We start from the raw sequence: 23,172 nt of genomic DNA, 5'->3' as shown, positions 1-23,172 counted from the left end.
TGTAACAATGCAACTTGTGCAAGCAAGAAATGTAGCAGTTATACGCCCTAAAATAAGGGTTTACCAAAGTTTTCGTATACATTATCACAATATCTTTTCACGTGGACTTTTTTCTGCAGTAAGACATGATGTTTACAACGTCGAAATATTTGTAGTGGTATAAGTGCCTGAATTAGCAATGAAACGAGCTTTATATGGTTGTTATGTAATTTAGGAACCCAATACATGGTTGGAAGTTTAATGTGCTGTTCATTTATAAGAACTTTCAAATTAGAATTTTCAGTGATGTGATCAATGATAAAATGTTACTCAAAAGATGTATAAGCTTTAGTACTATTTTATTTGTTGCGTAAAACATAAAAATAATACCGGCAGCTAAATATTTTCAAACGAATAGGAAAATACTTACCACCCAGATTGAATGTACCGGGAGTCTTTTGATGGCCGCCTTACGACATAAACAACGTTGTTGACTTTTAATAAAGCAGATTTATTATAATACACTGACACTGTGAATAAGTCTTAAGGTTTGACCTTTTTCTTGTTTCATGTTTCTTGATCAATCGCGGGTTATTCTGCAATAAACCACTCGCGTGCAATGACGTCATCCAATCCAGGTGCATAGCACGGTCGTAAAATGTAGTTACCATTTTTTCTAACACTGTTGATACTAGTATGTCGTGTTAGAATCGAAATAACAAGTTCCCAAGTGTGATTTATCGTAGAATAACCTTAGTTTTTCGTTCTTATGCGAAACAATATACCACTCGGGCCTTACTGGTTATTCTACAATAAACCACACTTGGGAACCTATTATGAATTATTAAAGTGAAACTTTATATAATATTATTTAAATGCTTTTGTGTTGACTTGATGTCTGATATTGTTTATATAAAGTCAAGAAGGATCTGAATTGTCCGCCTGCTTTGCTCAATACCCTAGGAAGAGAGCAGATCTATGAATCTTGGTGTGGTGAGCAGGATCCCTGGGCGAACAGGGTTGTACTAGTACAGACCTATACGCTACAGGTAGTCCTGTCCAGTTTCTAGAGGGAAAACTAATGTTTTCTGTGTGTCCGGATAGTAGTCCATCCGAGTAATAGTACACTCAAGTACTCTTCAATTACTTCCGTTGTTTTTCCTAAATGTAAAAAACATGATTTTTGTTGATTTTTACCAACTTTTGGTTTAAGTTCCAACAAATGTTTGGTATATTATCAAATGCATGCCTTTTTGCACCCTTTCTCTTTCATATTACTAACACCGCTCATTTGTTTGTGTACCATTTAGTCTCGGTGGGCAGCGGCACTGAGTGAAGATAACCTCGTCTGTGTTTAACACCTTGTCCGTGTGATTTGTCTTCTGTGTATTTCCAAAGCATGCATATCTACTTATTCCCCATTATCTTATGCTTGACTTGTATAAAGACAACATACATAAACTCAAATTATGACCAAAACAAAACACAAGTAGGATCAATTTTCACGTCCGATGACAACAGGACTGAAACATCATCCTGTATCGCCTTCCTCAGTAAAGCCATTAAAACAGACTCTTACTGGACAAACATCACAAGAGCAAAACAACACTGATATACATATTCCCTCTCCTGATAAATCAATCTTCAAATGTTGAGTCCAACCCAGGTCCCCAGTCATCTTTGTCTGAAACCCAGGATTTCCTGTGTGGCTATTGCACAGAAGTCACCTGGAGCCAGAGTGGGATCTGTTGCGAGGATTGTGACCATGCGTCATGTCAGGGGATAGGCGACAACACATACGAACAACTCTCTGATTCTCGGCTTGTCTGGTTGTGTTTGCGCTGTGGCCTCCCTAACTATTTTGGACGTCTGATGGATTCACTGAATACTCTGGCAGATACCAACAGCTTTTCTGCCACAGGGCAGCATTCTTCTGATATCACATCTGACCATCACATATCAGATCCCAAAAACATCTCGGAACATACTAACTCACCAAACAGATATTACCATCATATGAAACCTAAATTTACATCAACGCCTAAAAATACTAAAACCATGCCACAACATCCTGAAAAAGTCAATAAAAAATGATAACAGTATCCCATATAAAGTAAACACAGGAAAAGTTAATGATGAACGCGTAACCATTTTGAATATAAATTGTAGATCAATAAGAAATAAAATTACAGAATTTGACCTTCTGTTAGACCAGATATAACCTGATATCATCGCGTTCACTGAAACATGGTTGAAACCAGATATTTGTTCTTCTGAAATTTTTCCTGATGATAACCAATTTCACGTTTTTAGAGATGATAGAACCAGTGATAAAGGGGGTGGTGTAATGTTAGCTGTTTCCAATAGATTTGTTTGTGAGGACTGATCCAGATTGTAACATAGTATGGACAAAATTAAGCATTCCAGGGGTCAAAACTATCTATTTATCAGCATTTTACAAACCGCATGAAAATGATCAAAATAGCATGTTGTACTTGTGGAACTCTCTACAGAATGTACCTAAAAATAGCATAGTTTGGATACTAGGCGATTTAAACATGCCTGATATAGATTGGACGCCTGGTATAATTAGGGATTCTTGTACATTTAAATCATTATATGAACAATTCTTGGAAAATCTTACAAATTTCAACCTGGATCAGGTAGTAAAAGAACCCACAAGAGAAAACAATGTTCTTGATTTATTCTTGACAAACCAGCCTTCTCAAGTTCATTCCACCAAAATATTAGCTAGTCTTTGATCGTCAGATCATAATACTGTCTTTCATTAAATGAACATCAAAATTGGTAGACCTCGTCAAGTAAAACGTGAAATCAAACAATTTAAAAAAGCCAAGTGGGATTCATTCAAGTCTGATCTCAATGAATACTTTAATGATGTTTTTTTGTTAAACTCTCATCTAATGACCCAAACATACTGTGGGGAAAATTTAAAAATAAAGTCAATGAATTATCAAGTAAATATATACCAACCAAAATGACTAAACCCAGAAGCGATCTTCCCTGGGTAACAAAAAAGATCATTAAAATGATACATAAAAGAGATAAATTACACACTAAATGTAAAAACGCTAAAGGAAAAGAACGTTATAGCAAAATGAGACAGCGACTTACTATTCTTAAAGCCACCATCCAAAGAGAAATACGCAAATCATATTGGGAATATTTAGAATCGGAAATCTTTTCTAACGACTCAGATTCTGGTAAAAACAAAAAGTTCTATTCTTTTGTGAAACATAAAAAAACAGACAATCATGGTGTAGCACCTTTAAAATCTGAAGGTATAACTTATACCAAAATAGAAAAAGTGGAAACTTCACAGGTCACTCAACACGACAAAAACGAAAATGTTGCAGGCTCGGTTTGATTGAGTCTGTTCATATGATAAAGCAATAATTCTAAACAAACAATTTGAATCTGTTTTCTCAAAACCTAAACCATTTAAACAACTTTTTGAATTAAACATCTTTGAAAGTGACAAAATTCAACAAGTGGATAAAATGAGCGACATTGATATAACTGTAGAAGGTGTTTTGAAAATGCTCAAGGATCTAAAACCAAACAAGGCGTCTGGTCCGGATCAGCTGTCGCCAAGATTACTTAAAGAACTTTCTCTCAAAACAGCTCCTTTTCTCACTAAAGTCTTCCAGAACTCACTGAGAACTGATATAGTTCCAGATGACTGGAAAACTGCTATTGTTGCACCTGTATACAAAAAGGGTCCTAAATATAAATAAAATCTGGAAAGCCAGCAACTATCGGCCAATTTCTTTGAGTTGCATAGCCTCCAAACTAATGGAGCATATCATGGTCTCTAACATCATGCGCCATCTCGACAACAACAATCTTCTCACACCTTTCCAACATGGCTTCCGTTCTAAACATAGCTGTGAGACTCAACTATTATCCTTCACACAGGAAATTTTGACAATCTCCAATCTGGAAAACAAACAGATCTCATTGTAATGGACTTCTCGAAAGCTTTCGACAAGGTCGATCATCAACTTCTTCTCTATAAACTCATGAAACTTGGTGTCAACAAAACATCTCTATCCTGGATTTAATCTTTCCTTAGTAATGGTTCTCAATCTGCAGTAGTTGAAGGCTCACACTCTGATTCTTTACCAGTTCTAACAGGGGGTTCCCTAAGGTTCAGTGTTGGGTCCTTGTCTCTTCCTTTGTTTCATCAATGACCTTCCTGACTCTGTTAAAAGTAGAATACGCTTATTTGCTGATAACACCATCATCTACCTCACTATCGACTCATTAGTAGACTCTTACAAACTTCAAGATAATTTGACAAAATTAGAAGAATGGGAACGTAAATGGACTATGGAATTTAATCCTGATAAATGCGAAATCATAAGAATCTCTAAAAAAGAGAAAAAATATCATTTTTCGATATAAATTACATAATCAAGAGCTAAAAACCACAGAAAATGCTAAATATCTTGGGATTACTATTAGTGATGACTTTAGTTGGAAAAAACATATTGAAATTACATCTTCAAAAGCTAGCAACACCCTCAAATTTATAAAAAAAAAAATGTACAATGTAATAACCGTAATATCAAAGAAGCTGCCTAAAAACATACGTTTGCCCACAATTAGAATACTGTAACACCATATGGCATCCATGGTAGAAAATCTTAGCATATGAGATAGAAAAGGTACAAAGAGCTGCAGCCAAATATGTTCAGAATGACTACTCATACCAAAGCAGCGTAACATCAATGCTTGAAACTCTTAAATGGCAGACATTAGAACAAAGAAGAATACATGCATCTCTAATAATGTTGTATAAAATATCACACAACCTCGTCTCTTTAAATCATAACCACCTGACAACCTCTAGAAATTTAAACTTTATCATTCCATCTTCAAGAACACAATATCATATGAATTCCTTTTTTCCTGCACAATCAGGTATTGGAACGCCTTACCTTATAACATCAAGGACAGTGTGAACCTTCAGTGCTTCACATCTGACCTAGACTCGTATATGTACTAATGTCATCATCCTGTTTTTATTGTTAACAAGCTGTATATATTACTGCTCTTACTCTCTTAACAACATGAATATCATGTATCATGTAACATAGCAACATGCTTTTAACAACTGCCCCGACCTCCCAGTTATGATCAGAAATTGATTGTTGCAAAGAGCTATAAAATATTTTTTATACTTCTTTGATTGTTGGGAGTATTTCCGTAGATAGAGATGTAGAATTCGGGAACACTGGTTAGGTTAACTATCCACCGCTACATAACTGAATTACTGCTGAAAACAGCGTTGAGCCGAAAACAAACGAACAACAAGGAACTGAAGGATGTTGCCCAAGACAGCCTTATTTAGTGGTTTTCAACCTCAAACATATGATGTAACCAAAATAAAAATCAATCACAGCCCTCATAAATCTCACAACCGTGTTATTATTTTAGAGCACAAACAACGTTGGGAAAAACTTTTTTTCTAATTCAAAAGATACTTCTATATCTTTCAGTATTGTGGACAAATTCCTTCAAAATGATGGACCCAGACATGGAATCTAAAGAAGATAAGAGGAAAATGCCTAAGATTGCGAAGGTATGGTAGGAAAATGTGCATATTGGATCACAGAAGTCTAAACTTTTCCTAATCATGACATTGGGAATCATTACTTGATTGAAAGTGGAGATGAAGTCTTTGGGAACAGTTTGTAAAATGCGTGAACTTATTTATCGTAACGAGTTTTCTGGCCAAAAGTACTGTGCAATAGGCTTAGGATAGTCAAAAAAATTCGACGTTGTTTTTTATTATTGATGACTTTGAAGTACAAATTTATAATGTAAGTCTATTTCGCTTCTCGTGCGAAATAATTTATGGCATTAATTCGTACTAGTTTTATATTCAATATGGCGACATATGCCGGCGATTTTACACTTTGCGTTTTGGAGAACCGTCACCAGAATTAATGCAAGGGCATGATAAATTAATTAAAAGATATAATATGATTAATAGACATAAATAGAAAATACTGTGATTTCGGCAGCTTTAAATTATACGTAGAATCAAAAATTTCGGTTCCAAGGCCTATGCACAGTACTTTACTAGAGAAGCTATTTCAGTGTTTGAATTTATTCAAGACAGTCTGACAGCCGTGGTACCAAAATTTCACTGGGCTACATTTTCACAGTGTTACCTAGCCGGTACTGGGACATCGATTTCTTCAAATGTTAAAAGAAAAAATTGCTAATTAAAGTTGATTGAATTTCAGATAGAAACTATGGAATTATTGTTTTTCATATTGTGACACATCAACACACTGTTTGTAAACGAATAACATACAGCAGGCTAGATTGGTGAAAATATCTGGTAACGGATATTTGATGCATTGTATACGTTCATAGCGAAGAAGATATTCAAAGTATGGTGTGGAGCTTAATTATGTTAGCGTGTTGTTAATGGTGATTCTGATCGGTATCATTTACAACATAACAGTCCGATGTTGGCAGATTGGGATGTCGGATCCTAAAAAATCAGTCATTGACATTATGATTTCGTTTGGCAGATGAGTTCATGTAAAAGGGATGCTTTTTGACTCTGCCGATGTGATCTGGACTGGGTTTAATTTCGACGTTAAATTGTTTAAAAACTTGGAAACAATTTATTATAATCTTTTTATTGCTTGCACAACAATGCTTTAGAGTGTCTGTAATAAACAAATATGAGTATTTATTGGTGCAAAAAGAATTAATTAATTAAGATGTATAAATGTTCGGGCTAATGAAAATTAAATGTCGGGCTTAAAATTTTATCGTAGCATAAACAGGTATTGGATTCAAAGCATGACAGTTTTACCTGCTATTTCTGGCGAATAAGTTCGCTGTCTAGGAAACCGATTCCAGTTCCCTAGCCACTGCCTAAAGAAATGATATCTTACAAATGTTAAGAGAATAAAAGCTAAAGAGACAGTATACTACAGATAAAATAGGACAGAAGCAATGCAGTTACATGTTGACCACCGCCAGCCTCTCTCAAAAGATACTGAGACTAGGGCTAGATTTGACATAGGTTGGTGGGGAGTTCCAGAGTCAGATGGTCCTTGAGAAGTATGAGTTAGAAAGTAGTACAAAGTACTGAGTATGAGACATGGAGATTAAGTAATTTAGGTTTCTAGTTGGGATAAGATGAGATTGGTCAACTGCAACTCTCTGCCCAGGCCCTTATTTTGTAAAACATTACTATTGAGTTTAATGACTTTCTGTTACTATTATTGGTTGGATTTTCCCCAAACATTACATGAATGATCAGTTTTGTTTAGTATAAATTTGTATGTTCCAGTTCAATGATTTACACTTACAGTGGAACTATGGTCCCAGATTTGTCTTAGTTTGCAAAATGCTCCAACACCCTTTTATGGCATTTTGCAATAGGCACAAGTTTTTCGTAAAAAAACAGTCTTTACCAGTTTTAAATGTAAATATAATTCCATTAAATCAGAATTTTAAAAATGGGAAAATGATCAATTTTTTAACTGCTAGCGCTCATAATATTTACATATGATTTGAAAATTTGCAAGAGTCTGGATTGGGAATTCTTATTGTAAATTTTTTTTGTCTGCTTGCGAACCAGCTATAAATCAGCTGGGAAGAAATATGCAGCTAAGGTACTCCTGTGAAGTAACTTGTAATTTCTTTAGTATATTGAATAATGCACTTTTCCCTTCTTGCTGCAGGTGAAGAACAAAATGCCGGCGCCAGTGCAGATCACAGCAGAACAGCTGTTGAGAGAAGCTAAAGAGAGGGAGCTAGAGCTTGTCCCACCGGTAATTATATACATTTTTACTTTATTTTAAACTGCATCTTATTTGTGAACTGTAGAAAATGTTTTCTGAAGTGAAACTTGGCAGCAAAGATTTTAACTGCTTGTCAGGTCAGAAAGTAACTACAGTTGAATATCGTTACCTCGATATCGGTTTGCTCGATACTCCGGTTAGCACGATGTGTTTTAGTCGGTCCCGATTTTTCCCTTTATATTTTAATGTAATTTTTTATCATTACCTCGATATGATTAGCTCGATATTTTGTTTAGCTCGATGAGATTTTTCAGTCCCGTCACCTTACCTGTACTGTTTTTACACCTGGTTTCGTCGATATTACAGCTTGTCAAAAAATATCCGTGTTATTTGTAAGGTGTGAAAATCAACCTATTGTTGTTGGGGATGTATTAATCATAATAAAGTTAGTTTGTGTGTATATTTTGTTTGTCATTAATCTTTAATCCAATTTAAATGTCATAAAGTTTGCATTTAATTCCAAATAATATTCTTGTAACAAAGCGTGCAAGCAAGCAAGCTGTTTTCCAATATAACAATTAATTTGGATGAAATAATTATTTTTCTGTTTGACGGAGTAAAAGTCTGCCATTTAGGATTGAGTAACAGTATGCGTATTTAACAGGCAAATTTTCGTGATTGACACAGTCAAAATGACTACTCAACTAGGGAAGGAATAAAAATGCTAATGTTTACACGTATATTTTGAATAATTAAAAAGTTGTATGTATGTACAATTTAATTAAGGTGTTTTATTTGTCAATAAAATTAAAATCGTATTTACATTTTATATTATTTCTTTCCCCTTTCAAACCCCCTGAAAAACGCATTGGATATAATGACAATATAGACGTCCGACAAAAGTACAAAGTAGTCCCAGACAGTCGATATCGTTATGTCGAACTTCGGATACGTCGATGCTATTTTTACAGTCCCTTGAATATCGAGGTAATGGTATTCGACTGTACATCATTTGTTCTAAAATAAACAGTCCTTTATTGTATGTTACATGATTGTTGTGGCATCAAACACTGATTAAGTATATAGTCAAACTATTCAGACAAATAGTAACAAGTTAAACAACACAAACAAATATTCAAAACAAAATACTGTCTCTCTTATGAAGTAAACTTGAACATGCTGTTTTTCTTTGTAGCCTCCGAAGCAGAAGATATCAGATCCAGATGAGCTTCAGGCATATCGCCTCCGACAGCGGAAGGTTAGTGCATCAAATTGTGTTGTACTAATGTAACTTTCTCAGTCAGAAAAGAAGAAGTGGGAGGATGCTATAAGAACTAAATGCTTTTTTCACTCAAGAATTATAGGATAGTCTGCCGTGACTAAAATTCATCATTGCTGGTTGAAACTATAGATCAGACCACTCACTGATGCGTGGTTCAAACAATAGTTACTGATTCTTAAAGTTCAGTGGAAAACAAAAACCAAGGGGCACAATCAATAGGTATCAGATGATTTGATAGGATATCTGACTTGTTTTTAAATAAATGGTTTTTAACACCTCACCTAAATACACTGTTATAGACCAGTCTATAGTTCCAAGTGAAATTGATACTGAATTGTGCAATACTATTGTACAAAAAAAGTTGGAAAAAGATATGCCCCCTTGTATGTTTTAAGACAAAATATAGAAATCAGAAATTTGGCATATGTCCCTGTTTTTGGCCTGTTCTTTATTTTTGTTTGTCAGAAATGTATACTTTGTCCCTCCAGAGCTAGTGTTTTCTGTGTTTACATATTACTATACCTAAGGTATGATGGACGCCGTAGGTTAAGTTGTTAACGTAGATCACTAATTGTATCAACTTTCAACAATCTTATCAGTACCAGTAATTATACCTTGAAATCTTACAATTTCGTGGGTATCAAATTTTGTATTTTAGGCAAAAAAAGTCTCCCAAGAATATTAATGATTTCACAGTAAAGAAATGACAACAAAGTGAAAGATTTAAGGTTTAAGAATTGTATAGGTGCTGAGATGGACTTTTTTCAAAATTTTATCATGTATGAATTTATCATCTCTGTTCACTTGAATATTCAAGTTAACCTATACTTTGTTTCTTGTTTATGAAATGTATCAATGCGGTTTTGATGCTCACTACTTTGATATATGTTTCAGATGTTTGAGGACAACATCAGGAAGAATCGTGGTATGATGACTAACTGGATCAAATACGCTGCCTGGGAGGAAAGTCAGAAAGAAATACAAAGGTGATTGCTTGTACCATACTTTTCATACAATCCGGGTTTAACGATAGAAATGGGCATAAGATTAGACGCCATAGTTGTTAGACCAGGAGGAAATGGTAACAAAATTGAAATTCAGTGAATTATTATATCCCCGTCAAATTATAGTTTTGGGGAGTGCAAAATACGAGTGGCATGCATGCCCCTCCCCCTACCCCTTGGAATCTATGCTGATACCATTTTGAAACTTGTAAAAAGTTTGGAGGCTCATAAGACAAATTCACATACCAGGTCCATAGCCCTGACCCATTTTTAACCAGGTTTTCAAAATTCTGGTTATCAGAAATGCGTATATTGTGTGGGCAGGTGGATGTCATCAAACAGATTGTTTCTGCTCAGTAACTTTAGTTTGGATGAACCTGTTGTGTGTAGGTAGCTTTTATCAAGACAAAGGTTAGAATTTTATTTGAGGTCACTTGGAATCCTTTTCAACTTCAGCCTAGATTTTATTTGTTCCTGTTGTAGGACATGTGTTTTTTTAAGAACAAGTAACTTTCTTAAAACAGACTTCACATATTGCAAGAATGTTAATATCAGCTTTTACTGATTACAGGGCAAGGTCTGTTCATGAAAGAGCGTTAGATGTGGACCACAGAAATATAACAGTATGGCTGAAGTATGCTGAGATGGAAATGAGGTATTATATAAACATGTGTATCTTTCAAAGAGGAGATACTACAGTAATCTTTTTAAACAAAAAATCATAAGATTTACAAATTCTCAAAAATCTTTTTATAATTAGTTTGTAAAGTTTTAAAAAAAACTCCTCTAAAGTGAAAAGAATAATTTGAATATTTATGATATGTGAATCATTTGTTCTGATAAGTATGTAGTCAATCTAGCATTTAATTGGTTAGGGAAACTTCTGCATGTGTGTACAATGCAACATATTTTAAGGTTAGTTGTGTAATTGCAGGTGTCGTCAAATAAACCATGCAAGAAATATATGGGACAGAGCAGTGACAGTTCTGCCAAGAGCAAACCAGTTCTGGTACAAATACACCTACATGGAGGAAATGTTAGGAAATATTGCAGGTGAGTTTTGTGAGGCTCTAGGAACTTGATATATAAATACCTCTTTAAAAATGTAGTCAGCAGGTTTCTAGATTTAAAATGAGATTATTTGCAAAATTAGGTAAAGTGCCAGTAATGCCAATAAAGTAATGGTGTTGGATCTAGGTTGCTCACTCAAACCTAGTTAAGAATGACTGAATGTGCTGCTTATATGGCATATGCTTTCAGAATTTGCAGAATATTTGTTATGTTTACATCAAAATTAATTATTATTTAAACTAACCATCATTTCTAATTTATGATTACTTTTGATAGTTCTATCTTGCATTCATTTTTACTTATGCGTGGCTCTCGTCACACTGTTACTAAAATTAATGAAATAAAAAGTGAATATTGAAAAGTTTTATTACGTATTTTACTGGACAGGTTGCCGTCAGGTGTTTGAGAGATGGATGGAGTGGGAGCCGGAAGAGCAGGCCTGGCACTCGTATATCAACTTCGAACTACGATACAAGGAACTTGACAGGGCTAGAATGATCTATGAAAGATATATCCTTTATAATTAAATGTCTGCTATATGTCTAAGCAGGTTGTGAGAAAGAGTTAAAAAAATAGAAAACCTTGAAATGATTTCTTCACATGACACTTGATTGATCTCCAAAATTTGTAGCATCCTCTGATGGACTTTTCTTGCTGTTGTTGAAATGGCTACATTTAATTAATTATACTTAAAGGTTGCAAGAACTAAAAAAACAATTTAAAAAAAACAACTTTAAATAACTTGCTTGATGGATCTTCACCAAACTTTGTTTGTACAATCCTTGGATGTTGTAAATTTGTTTAAAGACACTCTTTGGCTTCCAGAGAGCAGAAAATAGAAAAATCCTGTAAATGATATTTTCTCATGAACAGTTTGATGGTTGTTCACTAAACTTGATCATAAGCAAGGTCAGAAGGTCCAAGTAGATCCATTTGATTTTGGATATTTGTTTTGGTTCATTACAGTACCTTTAATATATCTTACATATATAGAAAAAAAGTGAAGGGGAAACAACATATATCTTATATGTACTAAAATAGTGACATTTTTGTAGCAAGATATGAATACTGTGAAATCATTTTATTTCAGGAGCACAAAAGATTGTGGTTAGGAGCAAAATGTCTTTTCATTTTGATGTTGTTGTTTTTTCTGAACATTTTAACATGGAGTGAATTTGACTTGTTTGCTAGGATTAGATCAAATAAGTCATCCACGAATATTAATGATTTCCCAGTAGTTGTATTTTTAATTAATCTAGTGCTTCTTAGTTAATCTTACATTACTATATTTCTTGTTATACAAAATAATGTTAAAATATAATTGTATTTTCCTTGACTATTAGTACTTGTGATAGTACATCCTGAGGTGAAAAACTGGATTAAATATGCCAAGTTTGAGGAGAAGAACAGCTACATTAACAGTGCAAGATCTATCTATGAGAGGGCTGTGGAGTATTTTGGTGAGGATAACATGGACGAGAAACTTATTATAGCATTTGCAAAGTTTGAAGAGGGACAAAAGGAGGTATACATAAATATTAGTTATGTTTGAAATATTATAACACCTGTATGTTTATACTTCCTAATAATTTTTTCTAATTAACATCCAATGTAGTCTTTAGAGAAAGTTATGGATAAAAGCTCTACACCTCCTACTAAAATTGACATCTTTTAAACTGGGAGGAGTGAGATACTGAATCCTTTTGAATATTCATGATTTAAATGGAAATGGAAGGAACAAAAATGTTGCAATTTTACATTTCCAGCATGAACGTGCCAGAGTTATATACAAGTATGCTTTGGACCACCTACCAAAGGAAAAATGCCAAGAGATCTATAAAAATTACACAATACATGAGAAAAAATTTGGATCTCGGGCCGCCATTGAAGATGTAATTGTTAGCAAGAGAAGATTCCAGTATGAAGAGGTAAAGATTTTTTATTAGCTTCCTTTTGTGCTAAGACATCTTAAATAGCTTTTGTATACACTCAAAAGTGGAGGGCCATATAGATATAGATGGTCAGTGAGAAAATGTAAGCAGAGATTCATATAGCTGTTCATTCTGCAGAAAGTGACAAAATATTTAGGAGAAAATAAAAAATAAACTGCATACTTCCTACTGTCTTAAACATTCGCTTCAGTATTTCTTAATGTTCTAGCAGAGATCCTTTTGCCAGTTTATATGTCCTGAATTTTTTTAGTCGACTCTGCCTTATTATTATAATGTGTAAATATATTTGAAAGCGAAACGCCTTTATGTTTTCCCTTAATCATAAGCATTAAAGTACATAAGTGTGACTAGACCTCACTTATTGAAAGTAACATTCTCTGCAAAGTCAAATTTGAAAATGTATGCTTCACAGTTGAAATTAAAATTAGCTTTTGTTTCACTGAGACAATCACTCTTCTTATGGTATTATATCTAACAAAATTGTTATTGCAAATCATTTTAAAAGGAAGTGAAAACGAACCCACTGAACTATGATGCCTGGTTTGATTACCTGAGATTGCTTGAAGCAGATGGCAATGTAGAACAGATCAGAGATACTTATGAACGTGCCATAGCTAATATACCACCATCTCAGGTTTGTAGTTGCTGTAGAAATCTTTATTAAATGAGCAATGGCTGTCTGCCAAGTTTAGTTTCAGACAGGAGCAGAGATCTTTTAGCTAAAATGTTGGAAGTTCAGCATGTATGTCATGGGACCAGAACCACACCTTACGTAGTACCAGTACAGGTCTTAGATAACATTAGTTGATAAGCTACACTACCATGTAAGATTAGAATGAAAAAAGTTTAAATAAAGTATCAGTATTAGACCCCATATAGACATGTTGAGCCAGCCCGGTTAGCTTTTTGTGAAGATTACAAGACTCGAAATAGAGGTTTTGAATTCAATCCTTTGGTCTGACCTTACAGATGACTGTATGTTTTGTTAGACAGCAAAGTCTGTTAGAGGCTTAAACCAATCCCATGTTGCAGGACTTCTGCAGACTTTTCTTTAAGAATGGAAGTAAAAATAATGCTGAACAAAATATACATGTCACATAATATTTAGTGTTGTATGTTATGGGTCTTGTATAGCATAGGTCAGATACGAAAAGAAGATAGTGGATATACCATAGAGTATTAAGAAAAAGACCAGGCAATCTATGTACAAGCTTACTGTGTTTTCATATTGATTTCTTTTTACATCTTCTTGCCAAAGCATTTAAAAGATGATTCCTTAATATCCATTAGATTTTTAAGAAAAGGAAAAAGCATTCGCAGTACTGAAATACAGCCACAATATGCATGAGATTTTCTTTTTTTAGGACAAAAGATTTTGGAGAAGATATATCTATTTATGGATCAACTATGCCCTGTATGAGGAGTTGGAGACAGAAGATGAGGAAAAGACGCGGCAGGTCTACAAGGCTTGCCTCGATATCATTCCACATAAAAAATTTACATTTGCCAAAATATGGCTGCTCTTTGCTCAGTTTGAATTACGACATAAGAATCTACAAAATGCTAGAAAAGTAATGGTAAGTATGAGTATATACATTTCTTAACTATCTATTTGAATCTTATGATAACTAATATGTTATGTTTGCTGTGTTTACATTTGTATTTGCAGGGTTTCATGTACTCGTGCCATCCAAGCTTTCTCGCCTACATCTAACATAAAGAGTTCGGAGTTTATAAATTTGATCTCCAGTTTGTCTTGCACTCTCAAAGACTTTCTCTTGTGTTGATCTTCTTACCCTTGTTTCAAGTGGAAAAATGTTTATATACTTGCTGTTAATAAAGCTCATGATTTACATTGTAGAATAACACTGGTTCAGTGTGGTGTTTGTTTGATGATTGAAATTCACTCAAAAATAAAAAGACTGGTACACATCCTTAATTATCAGTAAGCATATGCATCAATATTTATTTTTGACAGGGAGTTGCAATAGGGAAATGTCCAAAGAACAAACTGTTTCGTGGATATATTGACATGGAGTTACAGCTGAGAGAGTTTGAAAGATGCCGAGTGTTGTATGAAAAATTCTTGGAGTTTGGATCAGAAAATTGCACAACATGGATGAAGGTAACTTTCTTCTCATTGCTTTCACCTAGGCAGTCTTTTCAGTTCTGTAGAAAAGCAAATATAATAGTGCAGATTAATTCGGAATATAGAAGAAGTTCTTTCCAAGATCATATGTATAAATGAAGTCAGACTTCTTTTCCTCTTTGATTGATGAATGGAATTTGTTTGTTACTGGAGGAAAGAAAGAATTATTGCAGGTTGCAAAATATTGATGCGCTTCAACTTTAATATGGAAGAAAAAATGATAAATCTAACAGAACAGATATAAATTTTGCCATTTAATAGGAGAACTTTACATAAAAGCAACCAGTTTCAAAGTCAATTTGTATCAGGAAATACATTGTTTGCACCAATAATATAAAGGTAATAAAATGTATTTAAAATAGGCATTTAAATTTGTGCAGAAAAAAAGATTGGTGTTATATTCTGGCTGTATTACAGTCAATTAAATTTGAGTTATCATTTTAAGATGTACATTGGATGTTTTTATTGTAAATTCTGAAAAATTTTAAAGTACAATTCTCCACATCCGTGATAGATATTTGTTCTCATGTTGCAGTATGCAGAGTTGGAGACTATTCTTGGAGATGTTGACAGATCTCGAGCCGTATTTGAGCTGGCGATATCACAGACCAAGCTCGATATGCCAGAAGTATTATGGAAGGCCTATATTGACTTTGAAATAGAACAGGAAGAGTACAATAACACCAGAAATCTCTACAGACGTCTGCTGCAGAGGACTAAACATGTCAAGGTAAAACATTGGTTTAACATTTTAACTGGTTTAATGTGAATTCCTATAGTTTTTTATGCGCATCTTTCTGCGCAACCGACACTTTCTATGGAAAACTGAACTGAAGTCAACATTTGTTGAAACATGTTACAGACAATCTTAAATATGAGGAATCTTGAATGAAATAACATTTTTGATAAGTTATATCAGTAATCAAATGTTGATACTGGTTTATGTTGTATTGACAAGTATCATGCCTGACAGGTATCTTGCTATTTTTGTGGTTGTGTTTTCACATCGCATTTTAGTACAAAGACAGTGTTGTTCATATAATGTAAGATACTTGACTTAGTACTGATAAGACAATATCACCTTTCAGATTATTTAGTATTCAGTTATATAAAGAATTAAGAACTTTTTAAAAAAAAATTAACTTTTAGCAGACATACATGTAATCAATTTGGCCAGGTTCGCGCCATTTCCGTCCGAACAGGTGTTGTATTCTAGCGGTCTTAACATAAAATTTAGCCTGGTGACCCATACATTTTTAGCAATTTTTATGCTCACAATACAATTATCTATACACAAGAAGAAAAAGAAAAAATTCTATGAAAAAGTTTTTTCAAAATTAAAAAAAAAATTCTTCACTATGGGTATTTTTCATTGAAAAAAGTTCACAAAAGTAAATATGAAACAATTTTTTTTTCATTTGTACCCATTATTGTAAGGTTGGAGTATTACAATTATGACTATGATATCAAATAAGTATATAATAAAATCTGTAAAAAGAAAAAAAACGTATTGTGCTGCCTGCATGTATATTTTGGTTGGTATTTATAAAAAAACAGAAAACTATGAAAATGTTGAAAAATCGCTGGCAGTTTCAGCAACAGTGGATGTGTTCAAAACAATTTTTCACAAAAACAAGCCTGGTGATCTATTGTTTTTATTTGTTCATCGGTTTCAGCACAAATTTTCCTATCATATATGTGAATTTAAAAAAATTCTATGAAAGGAAAAAAACTATAGGAATTCTCTTTAAATGATCAAGATGTGTTATAAAGGAAAAGTATCCAGTACTTAAGAACATCTTAGCAATGTGTATATAAAAATCTTCATCAGAAATTTTAATTCATCATTTAGCATGTTTTTTTAAAATGTTTGAAATAATTTTACAGTTTACATGTTCAAGATTACAGTTAATTGTGATAAATTAGTGTTTAGATTAACTTCATCTCATGTGTGACTGAATAAACAGCCCTAGTTTCAGTTTTTAGTTTCACTTGCTTTATAGGTAATCATGTTACAGTGTTGAATTAATTTAAATTAAAGAAACAGTTCTGTGATTTTTACTCGCTATGAAGATTGTATGCAGGTGCTAGTTTTCTAAAAGAGAGAGAGACATTATATTGCTCATCTAAGTAGTCACTAAATATAAGGCTGAGCATTAAAAAAATAGACACCTGGCACATAGGTCATATTTCTGTACAAATGTATATTATGCCTAGCGGCCTGTTGTTATGAGCTAGTTCAGAAGTTTTTCATCTCATTTAGTGGACCCAAGATAAAACAGTCGTGTTCAGATGATTTATTTGTTATTGACTATGTAGGTATGGATAAGCTTTGCCCAGTTTGAGAAGTCAACAGGTGATCCAGAGGCATTAAAGAAAACACGTGCTATCTACCAGGAAGCAGTCTCATCTCTCAAGAGTTCAGAAGAGAAAGAAGAAAGACTAATGATTCTTGAATCCTGGCAGGCATTTGAGGTATGACTATTGACAGCACTGTAAAATGTTAATTCTAAAACTGTTCCTTTTTACCAAACTAAATGTGTAAAAAAAGCTATTTAGCGAGATATAGTATTGGAACTAATTTTCTTAAGACATTGTGAACCTTACCCTCTCATCCTTGAATACTGAGACTAGTGGGGTACCATGTTGAAGCACTGTCTACCTCTTACAGCTGACACTGATACTATATATGAGTTACGTTATTTAACATTTGTCATATTTTCTGTGTTATTCATGTTTAAATATGTAGGCTACTGAAAAATTTAAACTGTAAAGAAATTAATGAAAAAATGAACAATTCTCATAAAATTAATGGTTTGTAATGGGTCACTTTTTAAAAAGAAAAGCATCATGTTAATGTGGCAATAAAATTAAATTTCAAACAAAAAAAAGCAAACATTCTGAAGGGCCAAGAATATGCACAGTGATTTTGATATAAAAATACTTAAGTTATAAAAGTGCTAAATATATCTTCAAAATATAAAAACAGCTTACTGATCCTGAAGAATTTAGAATGACGGATTAATTTTAATATTAGGAAGTGATTCAGGAAAATGTAGTGTTAAGAGATATGTAAATTATGCAGTACCCAATAGTAGAATAATCATGTATCAGACTGTGATATTATGATTTAGTGTTTTATAACTGTTACAGGCTGAATGTGGAGATGAGGAATCACAGAAGAAAGTGGAAAAGTTGTTACCACAGAAGGTGAAGAAACGAAGGAAGATACAGACAGATGATGGGGTATGTACAAGCCTTATACCTTCTTTTAATCATACTTATCTGATAGTTCAGATTGGTAGTATATGGCTGATTTAAAATAAATTTGAAATTTCAACCTAGAAATATTGTTCCTTTTAAAAATTTATGTCATGGAAACTGCTTTGATTTTTAAATAGATTTAAGTTGGAATCTGGTAAGAAGTATTGTCTAATAATATTTTGCAGATTTTTAACCAATGTGATAAAATGGTTTTTGCTAGTTCTGAAAAAGTGATAAAAATGATCAAATAGATTAATTATAAAATTCGTCAAAATGGTTTTTATTAATCCCCCGCCGTGGCGGAGGGATTATAGGAATGGTCTGCGTCCGTCCTTCCGTCCGTAACAAAATCGTGTCTGGTCCATATCTCCTAAACCCCTTGAAGGATTTTCATGAAACTTGGGTCAAATGATCACCTCATCAAGACGATTTGCAGAACCCATGAGTCAGCCTTGTCGGTTCAAGGTCAAGGTCACAACTCAAGGTCAAAGGTTTGAGCCTGCCATTTTGTGTCTGCTCTATATCTCCTAAACCCCTTGAAGGAATTTTATAAAACTTGGGTCAAATGATCACCTCATCAAGACGATGTGCAGAACCCATGAGTCAGCCATGCCGGCTCAAGGTCAAGGTCACAACTCAAGGTCAAAGGTTTGAGCCTTCCATTTTGTGTCCGCTCTATATCTCTTAAACCCCTTGAAGGAATTTTATAAAACTTGGGTCAAATGATCACCTCATCAAGACGATGTGCAGAACCCATGAGTCAGTCATGCCGGCTCAAGGTCAAGGTCACAACTTAGGGTCAAAGGTTTGAGAGGGTCAAAGGTTTGAGCCTTCCATTTTGTGTCCGCTCTTTACTCCTAAACCCCTTGAAGGATTTTCATCAAACTTGGGTCAAACAATCACCTCATCAAGGCGATGTGCAGAACTTACGAGTCAGCCATGTTGGCTCAAGGTCAAGGTCACAACTGAAGGTCAAAGGTTTGAGCCTTCCATTTCGTGTCCGCTCTGTATCTCCTAAACCCCTTCAAGGAATTTTATAAAACTTGGGTCAAATGATTACCTCATCAGAACGATGTGCAGAAATTATGAGTCAACCATGCCAGCTCAAGGTCAAGGTCACAACTAAGGGTTGAAGGTTTGAGCCTTCCATTTGGTGTCCACTCTGTATCTCCTTAACCCTTTGAAGGATTTTCATCAAACTTGGGTCAAATAATCAACTTTATCAAGAACTCATGAGTCAGCCATGTCAACTCAAGGTCAAGGTCACAACTGAAGGTCAAAGGTTTCAGCTCTGTATCTCCTAATCCCCTTGAAGGATTTTCATGAAACTTTGGTCAAATGATCACCTCATCAAGACGTTGTGCAGAATTCATGAGTGAGCCATATCAGTTCAAGATCAAGGTCACAGCTAAAATCAAAGGTTTACCCTTTCACTATCCATAGCAGTGGCGGGGGATTTAGCTGTCTTTCAGACTGCCTTGTTCATTATATTTCTACAATTAGTTTCCTGTCAGTCACAGTTTCCTAAATGACATGTTTTATTCAATCAATATTTGCAGACAGATGCGGGCTGGGAGGAGTACTATGATTACATATTTCCTGATGAAACTACTGCTCAACCTAACCTCAAGCTGCTGGCTATGGCCAAGAAATGGAAACAGACACAAGAACAAACAGCTGATGATGAAAATGACAGCCAGGATGTCATGGAAACTGGATCAGATTGAAGACAATGCAACAACCATGTTGCCATGGAAACTGACACCCAACTGAAAACAATGTGACAAGTATGTTGCCATGGACACTGGCTCCGACTGAAAATGGTATAACAAACCATGTTGTCATGCTGACTGACTTTGGTTAAAAGCAGTGCGAAAGCCATGTTGCTATGGAAACTGAGTCAGACTGAACCAAAAATTATAGCACTAAAAGTGTGAAAAAAATGAAGTGATTTTATCACGGGAGCAGTCTTTGACTGTACAAGTGGTATTAAATTCCCAGTGATCTCTTACCATTCATCACAAATTTGTACATAATGCCGATAGTCAGACAGTTGTATTTGGTTGGTTATAGCAGAATAGGCAGGTGGAGTTTGTAAACGTTTAATGTCTGTGATCATGGTAAAACAAAAGGATGCTATTGCAAATTGTTACAGTCACATAGAGACTTCATTGATCTTACTGAATCTTCAAGCTGGTACTTGTGGCAACAGTAAACTCAAAACTGTCTTCATTGTTGGTCATACTAAATTGTGCAAATGTTACCAAGTCTTAAAAATTCCATATCATAAGTTACATCATGGGGTCATCTGTATGATAATCATTTTACCAGATGTCTTTCAGATCTGTGCAGGAAAGGGTTTCATCCATCATTTAGCTGGGGAATTGTCACTCAATAGTTGTATCGTTTTTGTTTGTAAACAAAGTTTATGTATGTGTTACTGTTTGTATCAGGAAGTTAGATGAGTAAAATGTGTTAGAGAAATGGATAAAACTCTTGTTGCCTGTTGAATGGAATTAAAAAAGATTGACAAAATCTCAGATGAATGTTCCAACTCCAGAACATTTTTGTATCTGATTGGAACAGAGTGTAGAATGAATTAATTCTTGCTATGCCAGTCCCTATATAACAATAAGTGAAGTCTCAAAAACGTTTGATAAATTATCCAGTCAAAAATCTGAAATTGAAACTCTAATTACCTTACCATGTCCATAGTAAAAATGAATTACACTTTAAAAGAAAAGAGAAATATGACATTTTATAGCAATTTTCATATTTTCTTTACATGGCAGAAGTAGCAAAATAATGAAAATTTCACTCTTCTGTGGTCAAAGTAAGAATCAATCATTCCACTTTATTATAGGATATCACCAAAAATATGTTTTAAAAAAACAACATTGATTCCTTTATAATTAAAAAGATCTTAGTTTTTAACCAATATTCTGCCTGGGTATCTTAATATGGATAATTCAAGTCAGAAGTATAAAGTAAACAGGGTTAAGAAATGGGGACATGGATGCAAACTTGTTGTTGAGTTTATGCCTGAAGCAACAGTTTATTGATTTAATTTACTTGTCATTTTCACTTCATATGACCCATTGTAAAAACTTAAAAGATTAAGTGCTACTGAATATGTATTATGTTCATTTTTATTATGTTACATGTCAAATTAATAAAATTATTTTTATGTGCAAAAATAGTGTGATTTATAATGACTTAGAAATTCAGTTACACTGCAAGTTACCAAAATCCAGCTGGTTGGAAATGGTGATGTCACCATGTAAGCAAAGTTCCTTGATAATTAAAACCTTGTAAATCAAACAGCCTAAGCCAGTTAAGACCTTGATTCCAACAGTTGGCGTCTAGTAAATTGTTGCACACAGTATCTTAAATGATATACTTGCCAGTCTTCTAGATTCATATTCATTAATATTTAATTTCTGAAAGTTAGACTTAAAGAACGTCAAATACTCAGTTGGCCAAAGGTTATGGCAAATTTATTATGATGGTTGCTGGCCTGTACCTGCAGAATTCACATTCATGCAAAGTTTCATCACCCTATGTGGTAACTAAGCAATGACAGAGCAAAAAGAAGAATTAGCAGTTTTTAAATTTTCAAGTTTCAGACTAAAACATTGATGAATCGGGGTCAGGGAGAATGTATAAGGCATTTCTGAAGTAATTATTTTAATAAAATGGATTCAAATGTCCCAGTATTAAACTTCCTCTGTTTACTGCCACATATTTCTGTGAACCTGATTTCAATACATTTTTAAGTGGGTGTTTGATGCCATATTCCAAAGGAAATAATGGAGGACAGTAAAAAAAAAAACTAGCTTGTATGTTGTCATTTAAAAGTTCCATGTGGTTCTGGGACGATCTGTGTATGAAAAGAATTGGAACCACTGCCTTACCCTTGCATGATCTTAAGAGGCAACTAATAGGGTTTTAACACTTGGTTTTGCAGTAACTCTGTGATTCCAGCAGGTATGCAAATTTTGATTCCATACCTCATGTTTTTATTTCGATGCAAATGAGATGTGGAACTAAAATCTGTAGTCCTGTTTGGTGCCATATAACCTATACTGTGTTGGTGCGCCGTAAAACACAAATAAATAAATAAATTTAAAAGTTCCATGTTTCGTGGTGCAATATAATATAGGTCAAAGCAGACCAAACTAAGTATTATTGTACCCTGTGTAATCTGTTAAAATTCTTCTGCTGAAGCTCACAGAAGAAATCATGGAGACAACCGCGGTCTCCCCAAGTTTTTAACTTGGAATCCTACTTTTCACATACTGACACTTATGACAGTGGTGAGAGCCTTGGAAGTATGTGAAAATGTTACTTACGGTAAAATCTAGACCTGCCTTGTGATTTAAAAAAGAAATTGGAATGAAGTTACTTCTACTTGAAAAATGGTCTGCATTTCAGGGAAACCTTGAGAACTCAATCAGCTACCATTTTCGGGTTTGACCTGGCTTAAATTTAGTATTTGGGACATTGGCATCAAAAGTTTCTGCAACTGGTTAGTTTGTTCACAGATTTTTGACCATCACAGTATGTCACTCCCTGAATAACCACTCTGTGAATTTGTAAAGGTATTACATGCATGCATGTACATTTCCTGGAAAAATGAAAATGTCTAGCATGTGACTGATTGAAAAAGTAG

At 34.1% G+C, this 23,172-nt stretch overlaps 1 protein-coding gene across 1 annotated transcript; it reads left to right on the top strand.

The window, feature by feature from the left end:
- Nucleotides 1-5,432: 5,432 nt before the first annotated feature.
- Nucleotides 5,433-21,697, top strand: LOC123523868 (crooked neck-like protein 1). The gene is made up of 16 exons (XM_053542986.1): nucleotides 5,433-5,587; nucleotides 7,719-7,808; nucleotides 8,974-9,036; nucleotides 9,955-10,046; nucleotides 10,636-10,719; nucleotides 10,999-11,117; nucleotides 11,523-11,645; nucleotides 12,482-12,660; nucleotides 12,902-13,063; nucleotides 13,593-13,721; nucleotides 14,452-14,664; nucleotides 15,066-15,212; nucleotides 15,772-15,966; nucleotides 17,556-17,711; nucleotides 18,390-18,482; nucleotides 20,060-21,697. The coding sequence occupies exons 1-16, from the start codon at nucleotides 5,528-5,530 to the stop codon at nucleotides 20,225-20,227; spliced, it is 2,073 nt and encodes a 690-aa protein (XP_053398961.1). The 5' UTR covers nucleotides 5,433-5,527; the 3' UTR covers nucleotides 20,228-21,697.
- The last annotated feature ends 1,475 nt before the right edge of the window (nucleotides 21,698-23,172 follow it).

This window comes from Mercenaria mercenaria, chromosome 1 (assembly GCF_021730395.1).
Source record: "Mercenaria mercenaria strain notata chromosome 1, MADL_Memer_1, whole genome shotgun sequence".
Classification (NCBI taxonomy): Eukaryota; Metazoa; Mollusca; class Bivalvia; order Venerida; family Veneridae; genus Mercenaria; species Mercenaria mercenaria.
The sequence above is the reverse complement of the archived record's forward strand: the minus strand, read 5'-3'. Positions and strand labels throughout refer to the sequence as shown.

Excerpts from the sequence above, each read along its gene's own strand:
- LOC123523868 (XM_053542986.1), top strand. The coding sequence starts at position 5,528 with ATGATGGACCCAGACATGGAATCTAAAGAAGATAAGAGGAAAATGCCT. Across the intron at positions 7,809-8,973 it reads AGCTAGAGCTTGTCCCACCG|CCTCCGAAGCAGAAGATATC; the intron begins GTAATTATATAC and ends TTTTCTTTGTAG. Across the intron at positions 18,483-20,059 it reads AGATACAGACAGATGATGGG|ACAGATGCGGGCTGGGAGGA; the intron begins GTATGTACAAGC and ends CAATATTTGCAG.